The sequence below is a fragment of the Manacus vitellinus genome, unplaced genomic scaffold (assembly GCF_001715985.3).
Source record: "Manacus vitellinus isolate BGI_N305 unplaced genomic scaffold, ASM171598v3 scaffold_18_pilon, whole genome shotgun sequence".
In the NCBI taxonomy this organism is placed as follows: Eukaryota; Metazoa; Chordata; class Aves; order Passeriformes; family Pipridae; genus Manacus; species Manacus vitellinus.
In genome coordinates this window covers 5,337,689-5,357,477 of record NW_021939324.1, presented here as the reverse complement: position 1 = coordinate 5,357,477, position 19,789 = coordinate 5,337,689, and the positions used below count along the sequence as shown (strand labels likewise).

At 35.5% G+C, this 19,789-nt stretch overlaps 1 protein-coding gene across 1 annotated transcript in view; it reads right to left on the bottom strand.

The window, feature by feature from the left end:
- Positions 1–19,789, bottom strand: part of PTPRD (protein tyrosine phosphatase receptor type D) — a 339,897-nt gene that overhangs the window by 41,860 nt on the left and 278,248 nt on the right. The window contains exons 28-29 of the mRNA XM_025894895.2: positions 15,194–15,317; positions 3,465–3,640 (exon numbers count right to left, since the gene is read on the bottom strand). Coding sequence (XP_025750680.1) covers positions 3,465–3,640; positions 15,194–15,317 — 300 coding nt within the window. The remainder of the gene's footprint in view (positions 1–3,464; positions 3,641–15,193; positions 15,318–19,789) is intronic.

Genomic DNA, 19,789 nt, shown 5'->3' with positions numbered 1-19,789 from the left:
AGTGGGGAAGAGAGCACATTAAAGCTTTACATGCTTTACATATTTCCTTAGTGTAACACACAACTGCTTTTCTTAATATCTCGCAACCTTCGATATTGTTCTTTTATTTCACTAAGATTAAACTCATATATGTGACAAATATGCTACCAACCCTGTTCCATGTACTGCCAGCATGTATAGTACTTTACGATAAAAATTATATTCATGGTAGATGAATTATGGGACTGACTTTCTCTCTCTAGTCTGGTTTAGGTCAAGTGAAATTCAGGTGATGACATTTAATATGAAACCAACTAAGTGTGAAAGGTTATAAGTGAAAGATCTTCTCTTTTTCTGCAGCTTTCTTATAGGCAAACAAATGAATAATGAATTCGCTGTAACATCTTCATTTGATCTACTCAGCTGTAAAATATGAACATTCTCAAAGCTGAAGTAACTCAGACACTTAAGACATGCTAATGAACCAAATTCATTTCTGCAGATGCAATTAAAATCCTCATCGTTATCTATGCAGCCCAGGTTAAAAAGGCTGATACCAGGCAGCAAATGAAAAAAAGCTAGCTAAACAGAAATGACGACATGGAGATGGAAAGCTGAAAGTCTCAGAGAGAAACAATCTTGCCTTGCAGCAGGAATAATGATCAGGCTGCCAAGACACAAAAGAAATCAAAATGGAATCAAAGGAAAAAGAGAAACAAAATTAGCAAAGATCTTAATCTCTAATAATATGTAACAGTGTCTATATTTCATGTTTGAAATCTCACTTGGTTTTCTGCTATAACAATATGCTACATAAAAATGATAGCACAAGAAAAAATAACAAAGAAATGTTTTCATCCTATTCTTTTCCAACACATGGATTCCCACTGCCTCTTCACCATCAATACTGTTAATTATATGTAGTTACTGTATTAGGAGAAGAGGTAACCGGTATTCACAGAGCTGCAGAATCTGAGATTGGAGCTGACTTATGTACTGAATAGCTGTAGCAGCAAACTCAACCTATGAACACCAAATGAGCTAAATTATGCACAAAAAATACGCAAATATAAGCAGTGAATACACAAGCAATCCACTGACTAGATTGTCTGGTTTCTTACTCCACTTACGGAACGTATTGCTTCTGAATGCTAAGCAGTGCTGGAGGTGATTACTATTCTGATCAGTGGTTTTTTAGGGTGCAGTCAGCAAAGGCTAGAGTTAGCTTAAAACTCTGCTAGGCAATTATTGGAGAGAATGCCAAGAATTTCATTTAGTTACATTAAAACATCTTTCTAGACAGTGGCTGTCTGTGGCCTGCAGTATTAAGATAAACTCACAAGTACTTAAGTATACCTTCTGCAATGGGCTGCTTATTAGGATCAGATTTTTTTTTTCACACTGATGTTATTTAGCAGCAACTTTAAAGATGTAATTAGTGAAGAAATGGGCAAAATTTCATTTGTTCAGTTCCAAACAACACACAGTTCCCAGACTAGACAAGACCCTCATACTCAAGATAAAATTAAAAATTCTGTTAAAATTACCCTCTGCTATGTACTAATTGCCATCAAGTATGTACAGGTAGTGGTGTTAATGTAGGTTGAAGTTATATGTGGAAAGTGATTCTATAATTAGAATGCTATACATTGCTTGAACTGCAAAAACCCTACTCTATTTTTAGAAGTGATGGAAAGGGTAAAAGAATAAATATATATATGCTTTGATAACCCTCCAGAAAAGAATGACTGCTGTCAAGAGGTTCAAGTTATGTAATCATTGCAATTAAATGTATCCACCCATATGCAAAAGACATCAATGCCAATACAATACAGCATTAGGCTTTATGGTGCACTCTGCCTTGTTCCAAGCTTACACATGCAAAAACATTTTCATTTTGAAATAGAGCTCATCCATGAATTACTGAAATACCAACTATTATCCAGTTACCTCCATAAGATACTTCTTAGTGATTTAAAACCTTTCTGGATGATAAATCTCCTCTCCTCCTCCTTAATCTCTTTCTCTCTTTCTGAACTGTTCTGGATCATCTGTATTTATGGAATTTTTTAACATGTTGCACAGTGCCTTAGATACGTTAGCTTTTTATACCTTCCACCAGAAAGCAGCCTGCTTTCCACTTGCAGCTCCCTATGCCTTCACACAAGCTTCTAGGACAGTGTACCTTAGAATGCCTATAGCTGCATTTTTCCTGTGACATTTTTGTTTGTTATGCATCTCCTGAACTTGTAAACCCTGGTACTGCTGTACAACAGGTTCCCAAGAGAACTGATTACCACTGAAGTTAGAATCACCCCCTCTTTCTCCCCCTTTCTGATTTCTACATTTGGCTGAATCTTCTGGTTTACACTGTAGGACTCATTAACATTTGCAGAAAGATCAGCAATGAACCGGCTGTGTGGCACTTTCCCTGTTTAATGTCCTACAATGGTGACAGCATCATGAGTAGGAATAACCCATGAGTACGTCTTGATAGAAAATGCAGTTACTGCGGAAAAAGTAGGATGGGGGAACCTCCAGTTTCATTTCCTGATTGGCTGCTAAGGAGGGTTTTTCCCTTTTCTTTTTCTCACCACTTTTCTCTTCTGCTTCTCTTATTTTTTTTTCCAACAGCCCCTCCTCTCCAATAACATCCACTATTAGAACTGATGATTGCCACCAAATATGGACCCACTAATATATCTTCATGCAACATACAGTGCTCTGTTACTATTCTTTCCATCACTTTCCTTATCATAAAACAAACAAACAAACAAAAAACAAAACTCAAACTATTTTTTATTTCCCTTTATCAATAGCACATATTTTTTATAACACTTCTAATAATATTTGAATGTGGTTCTATTAGAACAGTATCCTTATGTTTCAGTGCTTTACTTTCCTGATTTTACTTTGATCTGCAAAATTGAATTTGAAATACCACAGATAATTTTGTACTCTATTACTGCATATGCTGTTGTAGTTTTCCTAGCAACCAGCATGCGTTAAAATAAATTCTTATGTTTCTTAAGCAAATCCAAATCCTCACCGATCTTAGATAATGCTGAAATTATTATGCCATATAAAACTGAACACCGAATGCTGTTGACATACATTACCTCCCTCATAACAGGATGATACAATCATTCTTGTTACTATAAATGAAGTAACACTTTTGGTCACTTCCTAACATTTCCAGTATGATTAAAACAGAAAAGGATTCAAAATCACTATAGATCAAGAAATTTCAATTTTTCCAGACTATAAAAAATTAGAGGCATGACCTCACAGTTTCACAGTGGAACTAAGATTTCTTATATAAGTGATTTTCAGTGTATAGACACTTTTAACTGTGGGTAACTGGAAAAAAAAATCAGTTCTTATGCATATAAAGAAGGCAGGCAAACATATATGAAAGGAACAAAAATCTTACGTTAGTGATAACTCAGGTACAATATTATTATCCTTTCATATGCTTTCCTTACCCTGGACCTCTCCTCTAGTTTTGTCATCATGACGACAGTTGCACCTCGTTGTTCCCACATCATTCTCCAGAAGTCACCAAAGGTTTCTGGCAATGCCCCTTGTGTGGCTATATAAGCATTCTGCTTCCTGTATCCATCTATGTAGTTGGCATTGATATAGTCACTGCCTGGTATGCCTGGAAAGAGAGGAGAGTGAAAATACAAGGAAGCATTTCTGTGATGCCCTATGGTACAAGGGCTAAAAAATCCTGTGACGCAGCTGGATCAATGAATCTTAGCTTGCTGCATGCCAAGTAGCACATGGGTACTTGTAAGTGAGTGTATGCCATTTGTGGTGCTGAGAAGCATGATAGTCTCTCTGGGTATAACTACTCTTTTAAAACAAAAGACTCTGTCTGACAAGAAATATAAAAGCAGCTCTAAAATCTGTACCAGGTGGAGACACCTGGAGATTGAGACAGCAGCATGTAAAAGGTGGTCTGAAACTGCCTGCAGACACCCACCAGTATGGCAGTCACTGCCTAGAACAGACAGGGAAGACTCTCCCTCAGACATCCTGAGCAGGCTCCTTAAACCCTCCTGTTCAGCTCATTGCATTTCATCTATATACAGAAAAAAATTAATGTTGTCAGACTATTAATATCACTGCTACATTCATTTTTTTCCCATTAAATGGGAAGATAATTATGAGCTTTATTTTAACAAAACACATTACGTAATTCATGTTTAAGAAAGAGTGAAATCTGCTATGCTATTCAGAAGTGCAGTGTCCAGCTTTTAACTCACGCTATGTGCGTGTTGGCAGATAAAGCATGGAAGGCATCAGTTTTTATGTCACTGCTGTTTTTTTAACTGACGACTTGAGGAAGAAAAGTTACTCATTTGAGATCTCAGTGCAGGTTGGATGGCAAAGCAGTGTTATGACAGTGTTGGAACTCAAAAGTGGTCCCCAGAAGAGTTAGCTGAAATACAGATCTGTGCACCATAATAAAATAATACAAGGAGGTTTGTTAAAGTAATTGACAGAATCTACTTATTTGAGTAGAAATGAATGATTTATGTATACACCACCAATCTGCTATCCACAAGTCTACAACCCCAGGATATGGTGCAGGTTTTCAAAAGAGAGTCAAGGTAGTGATATCAGCTTTCTGACTTATTCTAAAGCTATAACTGTTTTCACTCCACAGAGCAATAAAGTTGAGTATGCTATGAAATATCATATATTATCAAAGATGTTTAAATAAAGGCTTCCCAAGCTTTTTGTCAGAAACTGAATCTTCAAATCTATCCTGATGCATTATCTTCTGCTGGTGATCCTAAACCAGGAATTATTGGAGCTGCATACTCCTGTCTTTCCTGAGAAGTAGTGACAATGATAAACACATTTTGGAAAATAATTTGAATTTGAATGGAAAGTAGAGGTACCTCTTTAACTCTTTGATAGTTTTGTTGTTTTTCGCTTCATTTTAAAGAGTTTCTGCACGTACTTTGAGTAAACTTAGTGTTTGATTCCACTACTCACTTAGCAATGAACAAACTCATTGACTAAATGTGACACTAAGTAAATTCCAATATAATCTGGGAATTATTCATCTTATGGCTTAATCCACCTGTAGCCTAACACATAATTTTGCCTTCATGCCCAAAAAAGTTTCATATATGTTCTTGTTTCATTTATAATTTATTTATTATTTATCATATTTAAGCTTATATTTTAATTTGATTTTATTTTGGGTACACAATTAAAAGAGAAATCTGACAAAGTACTTCAGCAATGGAAAGATTTCATAACTTCAGGGGTGTAAGAGGGGCAGAACATAGCAGTCCTCAGGCAAGATGCAGGAATGGATGCAGGAAGACTGGCTGACTCTGATTCGAGCAGATTGAAAATCTCTTCTGAGAGAAAAATAAAACAAAACAGAAAAAAACTTTTAAACCTGCATAGTCTATATCTGAAAAACATGCCTTCCCTCCATGAAAGGCAGAAATTGGAGCTCAAAAGCATCAGTCTTGTAGACTTGAAGTTGTTTTAGATGAAACTTCTTACTGCAGATATTGGAACTAATGACTTAGAAAATACAACTGCTAGGCACAATACTGTGTTGTCTTCCTTTATCAAGATAATAAAATATTTTTTCACAAAACAGATAAAAAAAAATGAAGTCAACAAGAGAAATCTACACCAACAGGGTGTTATTACCAAAAGAACTGAGAAAGCTGGTAAGAAATGTTTTCTGCATAAATTAGAATTATATTATGATGCCTGGTATCATACTTTGAAGCACATGTTATAAATAAAAGCCTGAGGAAAAAATGAAAAACAACACTTTGTAAAGTGGTTAAATGATCTTCTGGGAAAGCTGTCCTCTGGAACTGATACTGCACAAACTCAGCGTGAAAATTAATCATGATAAGTATTGCAAACTGTTCAGTAAAGAATAATCCTTACAAATCTTAGCAGCCACTCCTGGTACCTGATGTAAAAAAAATCCAGAATATCTAAAATTGTAAATACTCTTTCTATTTACTATCTTGTATTAAATTTATTGATAAATCATATTACAATAAATGACTTCTAAATTAAATAAATATTAATTCTTTAAACTACAATGAGGAGAAGCTTCCAGATTATACCTTTCTTGATTAAAGATTCAAATGAGAAAGAATTAAGGTTAACAACTACAGATAATAACAAAGAGGATTTCTTCCCATCTACATTGAAGTGGAAATTTTCACTCTGTTTTTCCACTTGACTTTTATAAAGAGGACAAAAAAATCCTGTATGTCCTTTAGCCAGAAAAGTTATTTTACAAGACAAGTCAGCTTCGTGGCACATGAAGAAGATATAGCTAGGACATGGAAGTCCATTTACCACAGGCCCTGAGCAACTGTTAGTGACTTAACTAATGCAGTTTTGGAAAGAAAACCTAGTTGCTATTCCAACACTTGCTTTGAGAGAAGATTTTCACCAAGGGTTTATCTCTAGCAGAATACAGTACTCAGTAGGGTTGTATCTCTGCTGAGATCAAGAGAACAATAGGATTCACAATGCTCAGCTCCATTGTCTCTCTCACACACAGTATCCACTAGGTATGTTCTTTATTCTCCCTCCTTTCTCATAGTCCCTTCAAGTATCATACACATTTCTCAGTCTCTTTTCATCACTGTTATCATGCATGACGTCAGTTTCACATCCTGTTCCAAAATCCTTTTGTATTCCGTAATACCATTTCCCCACTCTCACTTTCTATCTCGCACTATGCCACATGACTTTTTGCTTCATCAGCTATGTCCCCAGTATGCATAAACTTAAAGCCCTCTAGGGAAGATGCCTTGTCATAAGAGGACTAATGAATTGTGTGCAGTTTAAAAATAACAAATACAAAACCTGAGTATCTGTAAGCATCTACACTGACCAAGCATTAAAAATTATCAAAGGCAAATAAATTTAAATATTAAAATGTCACGTTCTGCAGTGATTTTTCTGGCCATAACCTCATTCTGAGCTGAGAAAACTGAACAATTCTCTATCAAGTTTAACAGTGCAAAAACAATGAAATGACAACAAATTTGACTGCAGTACAATGAAATCCTACAAACCTTTGTTAGCTGTCATAGCTTGAAGGCAGCATACCCACAAGCACAGCAGCAATTGCCATCATTACTTAAATTTGGGTTTCATAGTTAAGAAAGGTCAGTTGTTCTGTAAAAACATAGGTCAAGAAGGGGACAAAGCAACCAAATTCTGCCTTCAGTAAAATTTATATGAACCTTACCTAAGTAATTGGCATCAGTGGGGTTTACTGTAGATTTCAGATGGCATACCTGAAGTATAAATTTCAGATAATCCTGACTTTTACAAGTTTCTTGAAAGCAGAGACATAGTTCTGCACAAGAAGTCAGCTAAAGACCAAGCTTCTGAACCATAATTCTACCATAACTATTTTCTAGTAGCCTTTTCAACTATGGTGATGAATGACCAGAGTCTGAAATCTCCTTATTTAGCAAAACTAGAATCAAGTAGAATGGTGGAAGAATCAGATGAGCAGTTGAGCACAAAAGAAACTCCATTTTCAAATATCTCGAGAGAAAAAAGCAGTTCAGATTTTACAGAGTAAGAGTGAAAGATCAATGAAACAAAATTATTTATTCAATGCCACAGAGTGCAAAATATTAAAAACCCTTGAATTGTACTGCTCCCCATTTATGCTGAGAACTCATGAGCTGAGATGACAGTGCATCTTACTGTAACATAGGCTAATAATGTAGACCTCAGGAATGATTCACTTGATTTCCTGAAGACAGTTATAATCTTAAATAACTTTAATTAGACTTCACGTTTTATTCACAAAGTAAAATCAAATAATGAAATTATTTTAAGCCTTTACAAAGACTCAGTACTGAACCACGTTTCTATTTAAAACAAATTATATAAACTTTTGTGTGTGTGCCGCTTCCCTAGGACATGTGCTGTTAGTCATAAATAGTGTGAAGTAATAGGATTAGATTCTGTCATGCATCTTCCAACATAAACAAATTGGAAAAATACAATGATGAACCCAAAATGCTTGAGGAAATTGTACTATTGGTTTAAATCACTGATTGGTGCTTTGAACAATGTCAGAGCAAAATTCTGTGTCACAGAATCACAGAATACTCTGAACCGGAAGGGATTCATAAGCACCATCAAGTCCAACTCCCGGCCCTGCACAGGATCATATTCAAGGGTAAAACCATGTGCCTGAGAGCATTGTCCAAATGCTTCTTGAATTCAGACATACCTGGTGCTGTGACCACTTCCCTGGGGAGCCTGTTCCAGTGGCCAATCACTCTCTGGATGAAGAATCTTTTTCTAATATTTGACCTAAAACTTCCCTGTGGCCTGACAAAGCTCGAGGGGCTAGCTGTGCACATGTGAACAAAGTGTAAAATGCCTAGTTGACATAAGAAGTGTGCAACAGGTTAACTATAAAAGGATTGGGCCCCTTTGCTCTCCTCTCTTTTTCCTCTTTTGTCTTCTTTGTCTCATGACCCCAGCTCTGGAACATTCATGCTGTAAGACCAACATAGGATATAAGGACTGGTGATATTCTTTTTTCTCTCTCTCCCTTGCTTTGCCTGGTCAAAGCATGGCTATCATATTCTATTCCATACTCCCTACTGAACTTTACTGTGGGAGTGGGGAGATTGTAGAGCTCTGTTGTGCGACTTGTTAATCAGCACCCTTTGAGTAATGTTGTTGTGGCTTTTAAGCCAGCACCTTTGAGATGTTTATTTGAGGAGCTGAAAACTTATTTAAGTGTACTGTACAAAATTAAGGGTTTCTTAGCCACCACTCTTGTGGAAGTGTATTTTAAGAATGTAAAGCCTTGTAAGCCAACACCTTTTGAGTCTAAATAATGGACTGGTTGCTGAAGTTATGGCAAATGTACAATAAAAGCACAGGAGTTCCTTGACATGAGGTCCAGTGCCTTTATTCAACCTGATGAGAATTTACAGTAAAAAACATGCCCCTGGATGGTGGGTCGTGACACCTTCGACTGGCTGGTGATGCTTTGCCTGATGCTCCCCAGGACACGGTTGGCCCTCCTGGCTGGCAGGGCACTGCTGACTCAGATTCAACTTGTCATTGACCAGGACACCCAGGTCCCTTTCCGCAGTGCTGCTCTCCAGTATGTATGTATGTCTGGAGTTGCCCCATCCCACCTACAGAATCCACTTCTTTCCATTGTTAAGCTTCATACAGTTGGTGATTGGCCAGTCCTCTAATTTGTTGAGGTTTCTCTGCAAGGCCTCCTTGCCTTTGAGGGAGTGAACAGCTCCTCTCAATTTTGTATCATCCGCAAACTTGCTTAGTATCCCTTCGAGTCCTGCCTCCAAGTTGTTACTGAAGATGTTGAAGAGAACTGGGCCGAGGATGGAGCCCCATGAAATCCCACTAGTGACAGGTCACCAGCTTGATGTTACCCCATTCATTTGCACCCAACCTCTGAGCCAGCTGCTCACCCACCACCACATGATGTGTTTATCATGAGAGAAAGTATTAAAAGCTATGCTGAAATACAAAAAATTACATCAACTGGCATCCCTTGATCAACTTGATCAATGAACTAAGACAGCTACTAGGTGCCAGTAACAACTGTTAATGTGGGCGTTGTTGTAACATAAAATCTATATAGTTAAGGAAATCATCAAATTGAAATGGTGTAAGCTTGAATCTGTACTATAAGAACTCACTGAAATATCAAGCAGCACAAGACCAGTACAGGTTCTGAAGTAAAGAACAATTGTAAAATTAAGGCCTTTCATGAAGACTGAAGAAAATTCACTATATATCATCCTAACAAAGTAGGATAAGAAGGAAAAAGAAACATCAGAAAAAGAAAACCTATAGATAGCTGGATTGTGAATGGACTGTTAGGACTAGGAGAGTCTGGTGAAAAGGAAAAGGATGAAAGATGTGCAGTCTCATAAGAGCAATGTTGAATCATACAGAATTATAGAAAGAAGGCAATATCAAAGAGGTGTAGTCAGAAAAAGCAGAATTAAGCAGGAAAAAGAAAGGGATTGTTTAGAGGACAGAAGAAGAGTATTTGAAAGGAAAAGCTGAGAAAAATCAAAAGAAGGGAAGTGACAACTAAGAACTAAGAGCTGTAGAAGATCTGCAGGTAAGATGAGAAACTTGGAAGATGAGTAGCAGAAAGACAGCCAGGGAAACAGGAGAAGCTCTGTTAGGAGAAGGAAAGAAAGCTTGGATTCTTTTTTTTTTTTGGTTGGTTGTTTTTTTTTAAGTTGTGTAGTATTAAGAAGTACAGAATGAAAATAAACACATTGTTCTGTGCAGTTCCTCAGAGACACAGATAACAGCACTGCACCAGGATACTATACACTATACATCCAGAGAGCAGTAGTTTGCACAATACTTCAAACCAGATATCAAAATCTAACATGACATCATCATACTGTGATTAATTTACAGCTGTCCGAATATGGATTTAGTGATTCTTCAACTCTTTAAGACCAACTAACAAAGAAGTTAATAATCAAAGTAGTTTTGTTTTGAATGGAAATATTTAATTATACTCTAAGTGATGCACTAAAAGGGCTTTTGAATGCCTCTACTAAAACAAAATTAAATGATTTCTTGATATCAAAATGGTTTGGTATTTCCTTCAAAACCTAGTTACAATATGAGCGTGCACAGTAAACAGGTACTAAATCTCTATTACCCATTCAAGAACAAAGCCACTGGATGTTTTCCCAAAGTTTTCCCCAATGTCCAAAGAATAGCAACAAGGTTGGTGAAGGGACTTAAACACAAGTCCTATGAGGAGAGGCTGAGGGAGCTGGGGTTGTTTAGCCTGGAGAGGAGGAGACTCAGGGGAGACCTCATCACTCTCCACATCTCCCTGAAAGGAGGTTGTAGCCAGGTGGGGGTTGGTCTCTTCTCTCAGGCAGCTATCAGTAAGACAAGAGGGCATGGTCTTAAGCTCTGTCATGGGAAGTTTAGGTTGCATATTAGAAAGAACTTCTTTCTGATTCTATGATTCTATGGCCATGCATACAAGAAAAATTGTTCTGAGCTGATTTCAAGGGTATCAAGAAGGGCAGCATTTTTGTTGTTAAGACAGACACCATGAAGTCTACTCTGTGAAATCTTATACACCAAGAAATCTACTTCACTGATCTTTCTGTACACTGTTACTCAGCACTGAAGCACTTTTCATGTTTTTAAGGCACTCCAGGCTTGGAGGGTCCATTCACTCGTAGGGTGAATGGACATACAATTACTTTATGTGTATATATTGTTAGCAGAAGGTAACTCAAATGCAATGTAAGAGCACAAATAATTTGTATAGTTCATGACTCTTCAGTAGTTATTCAAGAATTTATATTGACCAAAACAATTTCTAAACTCAAAGATGATGGCCTGCATACTCAAAATTGATTCACTAGCAATTGGCCATCAGACAAATAAGAGTATTAGCAGCTTCTTGCTTTTTCTTTCTTGATGATTTGTATTACGGTCAGACTTCTAGTGTTAGCAGCATTTTAAAGTCACTAAATTTCCCATCAAACAAAAATTACAATGCAAAAATATGATAGATATTTTAGTTGGGTTTTTTTTAATTACTGGCATTACGCAAAGACGCCACATGTAGCAGACTTTTAGTCTTGGACATCTCCTAAAAGAATTGGAAAGACTTTTTAAAATGCATAATGTTTAACCATTTCCCCCCCCATTTTCATTTACTTCTTAGAGGTTTAAGGTCACAAACCTAGTTAACTTGATCTCTTTTAATGAGTAAATTCTCCCTTACATCCACCTAGCATATAATAAACTTTACTACATTATAATATTCTCTCATTATACTTTAAAATTCTAAATGTCCACCTCAGATACATCCAAAGACAGCACAATATGAGCAATTAGATTTCAATAATATGGGATCAAAATTTTGCAAAGTACAATTTTCTTTCAGGAGGAAAATCAATTTACCACTTCAAACCTGAGTTTTCCCTCCTAAGGGACATCTCTATGTAACAAAATTTAAACAGTTGTGAGAAAAGTATTCCTGCAAGTGAGCAATGATGTGTGGAACTTCATGCCATATGTAATTAGAGAGGTCAAGAACTTAAGTGGGGATTCAAAACCAGGTTTGAACATGTGTAACAGGAGTTATGAAAGATACCAAAATCAACCCTTTGAAAGTGTTACTTTCAAAGCCTTGTATTTCAGAGCTAATGCAATTTCTAACAACTTATTATCAATAGTTGGAAAGTAATTTTAAGTCCCTGCTAATTGCTTCTTAAGACTTTCTAGGAATCACTTTTATTGGCTACAGAGTTGGGCAACTGTATAAAAATGGCCTCGTGTCCCATTCTAAAGTAACAACCACAACATTCTGTGTTTGTGCAATGCCATCAAGAGCAAAATGACCATCGGTATAAGATTACAGTTTGGCAGATGCTTAGTTTCTCGTTCACATATATTTGCTCTTAAACAGGGACCAAGTGTTTAAATGTAGAATGGAGCTCTTCATCTTAGAAAGAGCACAGTTATTATGCAAACCTCACTAATATGAGTCTTCTTTTGGCCACCAAAGAAATGCAGATGAGGCCTATATGTAAAATCTAACTAAATATTCTCCTATAATTGTAACAAAATATAATGTAGTCCCAATTTAGGTCCTTATTAAGTTGTATAGTAACATAGGTAAAGGAGAATATATTTTTAAAATAATTGATTTCTCTGGTAGCATGAAAACAAACACAACTGTCAACTAAATAAGGTGCTGGGCAGACTGTGTATTTTCATTATTTGGAATATTTACTTAAAGATTGAAAGAGAATTACTTATTACTAAATGCTAAGACCAATGTATTAAAATTATGAAGGTACACACACAAAATTTCAGCTACACAATCATGTAAAGTCCTAGGGGTAAAAAAATTTTAAGAGGATAATTATATAGTAAATCATTTCTGTTTTCAAGACCAATCCAATTATCATTACATAAAAAGGCAGTTAATGCTTTAACTATGTTGCTTCTTTCACCACAGCCTAAAGACTGAGAAAATACTTAAAACCATGCAAATCACCAAATCGGCCAAAATCTCATTTGTGATTTTATATCTAACACCGATATTTCAAAAGGCTATAACATTTTTCTTTGTTTAGGGTCAATGACTATTAAAGGAATAGAAACTTTAACCTCATCATGATATTTCTTACTTAAAAAAGGGACTCAAACATTACAGTTCAACTATATTTTGTCATTGCTCCATAAAATACTCCTTCCCAGGTGCAATGTGTTTTTTTCTATGTTTTTACTATCTCTTATTTAAAAACATAGTGTAATGTACTGTAGAATTTGATAATTTTAATTATTTAGATTAACATTTTCTGTTTTACCTCTTAAATTTTCTTCCCGCTTTCTGAATATGTTAATTTTTCATGGGTCATTTATATAAAGGGAAAAAGAGTAGAACTTTTTTAGCCCAGATGTCTAATAGATAAATTAACAAATAAATTTCTTTGCATTTCATTTTTTTTCCTTCCCTTCTGTCCCCCTTTTACACAACTCTTTTTTCAAACAAAATCCTGTGAAAGACTTGAGTCTTCTTTCTGTCAGTTAGACATATTTCTCAGTTAAGCACTTTGTTCCAAAGAACTTTACACAACACTTCAGAAAGGCTGTCCAAGTGCTGTTCCTGGTCTATCCGGACCATGTACTTAGCCCTCTTGTCTGGACCAGTAAGATATAAGAGGATACATTTACTGAATTACATCACATATACTACTAATTAAAATACCCTGTTTTCAGTGTTGAGACAGGCGGTTTTACCAGGTAGTGGCAGCTTTCTATACAACTGTATTCTTCTACAAGGCAATATGAAAAATTTAAGTGACATTGCAGAAAAATCTTGTCAGAACTGCTATATGAGCCTCAGAGGTGGAACAAACATAAGAAGATTATCATATGGAAATTCTTCAAGGCAATCATTTAAATTTGCTAATACATTTGAGAAGCTCTTATCTGTGTTATCAAAGCCCATGGTATGCAGCTGCAATAAATGAGGGAAGATCTAAACTTCAATCAGTGGGATTGCCTTTTTCTTCACCAAGCAGCTAATATTAAAATGGATTATACCTATAAATCCAGCGTCTTCATGTCGGAAGCAGCCAAAGATAAGAAGCTGTTTAGAACTGTAAATTAAAACACCTTGCAGTTTAACTTACAGTATGTTTTGAATGAAATAATTATGACCTTGAATACAGTTCCCTACATCATAAGTATCTCATGCAAGTTCTGTCCAAGTTAACTAAATGTGAATTTTATTTTCATTTAAAACATTTCACTTAAATATATATATTTTATTATATTCCAGCCATCATTATTATTTGACTGTCAAAAACATAGAATAAAGTAAAAATCTGTCTTCAACCCAGGAAGCAGATTAATGGTAAGGCAGAATTGGGGAAAAAAAAAAAAGAAACCCTCTGAGTGAAAATTAGTGTTTCCTGATGCTTTACCTCTTGAGAAAAGAGGGACAATATCAAGGGCTGACCACCTCTAACAGTTTGTTTAAGTTAAAACTTTAAACTGTCCAAGTTTTTAGAAAGTTTTTTGACAAAGAAAGATAAAATGAAGAACACTCTCACTATATCTCACTGCCAATATTTAGTCAGTGAAATACTCAGGTTCCAACAATGTCTGCATATGGGAATTCATTTAAACACTCTTGTTTAACATGCAGATTGTAAACAGAAAAAAAAAAGTTTAAACAGAGTTCTTAAAATTCTCCCAGAGAACATAAAGTTGAATTGATTTTTTTCCCACATTGAGTTTTGACAACTAAAACTCAATGAGCAGATATGTTGATAATACATGAATCAACAAAACCCTCAATTCATGTATGTTCACTGCTACATTTGCTTTATAGTTTTAGTATAAGTAAACAGCAATATTAATTTACTTTAGACAACACATTGGCATATACACAGGGACCTGATGTAATCAGTGTTATACATGGAACCCTGTACATTTTAGTGCAAATTCATAATATATTACTGACAATAAACATCAGAAAAGATTGTCATTATAGGAATTTACTGGAAGTACTTTAATTAGCACTTCTTTATATTACTATATCAGCATGTTGATTAGTAAGATTATACTAGATTTTAGGAGTTAATTACTTTAATTTTAAAGGCCTCCTTACCTTCTATTGCTGAGAGTAGAACACGAGAATGGTCGTAAGCAATTACATTCGCATATCTATTCTTTGGTTTGTTTACTTCCAAGTTAGAGTGTTCCCATGTGAACTGCTGACCGGGATCAATAGACTTCAAAAGAGAAAGAGAAGAAAACGAAAGGAAACTTTCAGCTAAAGACTACATAATTGTTCCATATATAATGATTACAAACTAAACTCCCATACTTTACTCTGGAAATAATTTGCTTCTGAAAGAAAATTATTACTTCTGACACATTGTAACATTTTCTCTTCAGAAAAGCAAGCTATCCATCTTTTTATCTTTTCACTCATTCTCATAAGTGAGGTGTTCTAGCATAACAGAGAATGAAAAAATGTCAGAAATCTCAGAAATACTGGGATGAAGGGGAACAAATATTTTTGCCTCTCCTTATTAGTAAGCGTACATGTTCAAAAATTTCAATGTCCTGTTTACTAAATAAACTCCAAACATTCCTGAATAAGTTTTCAGAAGAAAAATAATGTTTCTGTTCTTTCATTTTGATGCCAGGCCAACACATGATACCAGTGTTTCTCAGAAAACCAACTGCATATCATCCACAAACAACATGAAGCTTGTTTTTTATTTTCTTGAGTCATAAATAAGTAATCAATTCAGGCATATTTGAAATTTTAATGATCTCTTATTCATAAACACAACTATATGTTTCTAGATTCACTGTTTATTTGCTGTTTCCTTCATATTCCAGGATGGAGTTACAGAAGCATGCCCCACACTCCTTCATCCTTTACCATGAGGAAAACTCTCCAGGCTCTACTACTTTTATCTCTATGGTTGAGGTATATATGCAGCTAAGTAAATACAAAACAGATAACAGATGGTACCTGCTGATGCATGCTATGGTAGAGGCTGCATGAAAGGTCGTCTCTAACTATGAAGTCATGAATAATCACCCGTTGTTTTACTTTCCCTTTCTGTAACCTTAATATTGTCTAATCCTGGTAAGAACTGGTAGCTCCCTAGGAGAGGCTGCTGTAAATTATAAAATCTATGATGACACAGATAAACCTAGACGGGGCAGTTCACCAACACAGTGTTCATTTTCTATGAGTAGACCAGCAACACGGCACATGTCAGAAGATCCGTACTGCCACTACAGCATCAAGCCATTGCTTTTTCTGACTCCTATCAGGGTTACAACAGCTGCAAGTCCATTTCATGTTAATGGAAATGAAATATGACCTGTAATCTATTAGAGTAGGTATTACTTGACAATGAGCACATACGAAATTAATTAATGTGATCTACTAGGACTTGTCCCTTAGATTAATAATTACTATTTGGCCAGTCAGAAAACTGTCTCATTCTCATGCACATTTACTTATTTTACACAAATTATTTACATAACATTTAGAGAATGATTTTGCTTCTTTATTGAGATTATTAAAAAAAAAAAAATTGCCTGGCTGCCTCAGAGAGAGGTCTTACAATATCCCAGGAATTCTGTTTAGGAAAACAAATACCTTAGGAAAACATGCACCTTATCCTAATAACCTAGACCCAATTAACTTTTCTAACAGTTAGCACTACTTTTCCTCAGTTTTATTTTCATTACAGACCTCTGGAACTGGGCCTGGTTGAGTTTCCATGTATAACCTAGCTATGGAGAGCAGAGGAGTGTGATAGTGCAGGCTTACCCTTTGCATACTGCTTTACCTACAGTATCTGAGTCAAGAGTGTTTGGAAGCTCCTCCTTCAAAAGGAAATGAAATGGGACTTTTTAGAGGAACAAGGAACAAATTTGCTTGGGAGCATGATGAAGGCCGTGAAAATTCTACATGTGGTTTGGATATGATTCATTTGACTTGTACTACTATGTGTGCTACTAACTGTTCAAGAGGCATTCTTAAATGCAGCTCTGAATGAATTTGATTTTTAAACTTCTACACAATTTTTGCCCCCAAAATTATTTTTTTTTTTAAAAATCAAGTTGTGTTCCCTATCTTAGAAATTTGTGTGACTATGCTTAATGTATCTTAAAATGTCAATAGTACTAATATTATTAAGTTAGTATCTTTAGACTAGTTAGACGATTTACAAAACTGGGGATTACTTTTTTTTTAGCCCTATTGTATTTTGTTCACCTATAAAGGAACAACAAACTGTTCCCCAATTATTATTCTGCCACTTGCAAAGACAGACATCACTTCTGTGCTGTGCTTAAGTATAAACATAGCAACCTGATCCAACAGTAGGGCTTCCAACAGTAGGGTTTCACTCTTCTCCAACAGAAATATTATTTTTTCTGACTACAAGGTGAAATTCTTATTTATCAGTAAAGCAAGTGGTAGAATTTTAGTCTGTAAAGTTTTTATTTAATTTTCTTACAATTTATTTTCATTACAGTAATGTCTTCCCATCCTCTGAGAAGGATGGCTAGTAGAATTTTGAAACAGGCAAACACTGCTTAATTTAAGAACCTGAGTATTTTTTCTTTACTGCTAAGTGCTATTTATCTCATCTAAGGTATAGAGAAAGAATTTGAATTACATTTCCATCAGTGCTGGGAAGAGAAGTGTCATACACATATATAGCATACCCAAGACATATAATATACCTCTTCATCAGCTGACTAGCATTTCACCTACATCATACGACTCGAAAAGTAATGTAATTTACACAATTACTTCTCTCAGCACAAATCTTCGCTCTTTTCCTTTTTGAGTTAATGGAGGTAAATAAGATAACTCGTGCAGAATATTTGCAGGTCAAGTTTTCAGAATTTTGGAAACTAATTAGTATGGATTCAGCTCAGAATTGTAGTAATATTTTAGAGCATAAATGTAGTCATTTCAAAATAAAAAACAAGATGCTAACTATATATTAATGCATTATACTCTAAATATCTTTTAAAATAAAATTGACTACTTGACCAGGAATAATGCATATCTATAATATCTGTGACTACCTAGTCAGTATTTTTTAGAGGCATATAGGCAAATGTGCTATCTAAATGACAGTGTACTGACCCAGAATAAGGCACACTACTCTGCATTGTCCAAGACAGATAACTGAAAGAGACTATCTGTCTGATCTTTTAGGTTTTCACCTACATTCCCAAAATATTCTGGAAATTACTTCACTATATAAGATGCCACATGCACCTTCTCTTTACATTTGATGAGAAAATTAGAAAATAACAGAATACACTCCATGCTGCTAGTTTTGAGCCTGGACTGCAGTCCTCTAGCTTTACCTTATAAAACACAATGTGCACAAAAAAAATATCTATTTGTAATTACAGCTCCTTGAAAGCAGTAAGTTTAAGGTGCAGTTTTGCATATACAAACAAAATTAGAAAACTGCATTGATTATGGTCTATGATTCTTATTCATTTTGAGAAACAGCTTCAGCTCTACATTATACCCATTTTTCATGTGAATTTATACATTATTAAGAATATTTTACATTTAAAGCTTAGCTTCAACTGTTCAGTATTATTCTTCCACTTTTCACTCCTTAATGTTTAAGTGATCTAAAACTACTGTTCAATATCAAGAAAAATCCCAAACCTACACTTTGTATGATGTATGGCCAGATGGTGTAATTCAATGATTAGTATTTAGGTCTACATGCAGACATAGTTAACACAAATTATCAAAAGCAGGCAAATGGATTGAACTTTAGTATTGCCTGTTTTTCTTACCAATCTGAAGCACTCTGTGGCCTTACTATCCTCCCACAAAGCACCATTTTGTCAAAAGAAAGTTAATCTGTATTTCCTCAGACTTAATAGCCACACTGGTACAAAGAGTTGAGTAGTATTGGCAGACGCATTTCAGAAGTGTGAAAGACCAATAACTCATGAATAACAAGTCTGTACTAACAGTTTTAATGAGTGCTTTAATGGTTTAATGGATGGAACTTTAATAGGATTTCTAGTATTTTCATTCTGAAAGCTTGCCTTCAATAAAGCTGTCATTAACAAAGAACTGGATTTCTTCGTAGCATAACTGTGAAGTATGGTGCTTTGTGCAAAAGAAATAAAGATATCTGTAATACTGTTATTTCCCTCCCAAGCTTTGACAAATCTTTCAGCTATTGTGTTCTAAATGGCTGCCTGCTGAGAAAAAGTCTGATCTGTTAGTGGGAAAAGACTTCAGCAATATTTACTAGTACAATACACCATCCATAAAATAGTTCATTGACTAATAATCATGGTAACCAAAATGTGTTTTCAGAAGAATTTCAAGCAAGCTCCCTCCAGTAAACTCTATAGCTGCTCACTGTGCAGTTTTCCTTTACACCACTTAAACAAGAGGAAAATGTTCCCTGCTGTAATTGTGAATCTTCCAGGAGTGTATCTTGGTTCAGTACTGAGGAAGGAACTAGTATGATAAATGCTACCACTCCTGGTGTAAGCTGGCACATGTCTGCCTGCTTACACCAGGGACAGCGCTAGACTAAGGGTCACTATGCCACCAAATTAGGAGCCAGCAGTTTTTGTGGAATGTGGGGATTGTGAGTTACTTCACAGGTTTCACAAGCCCAGAAGAAGAAGGAAGCATGTCCTGTAAAAAATTTTCCAGCACTGTAGGTGC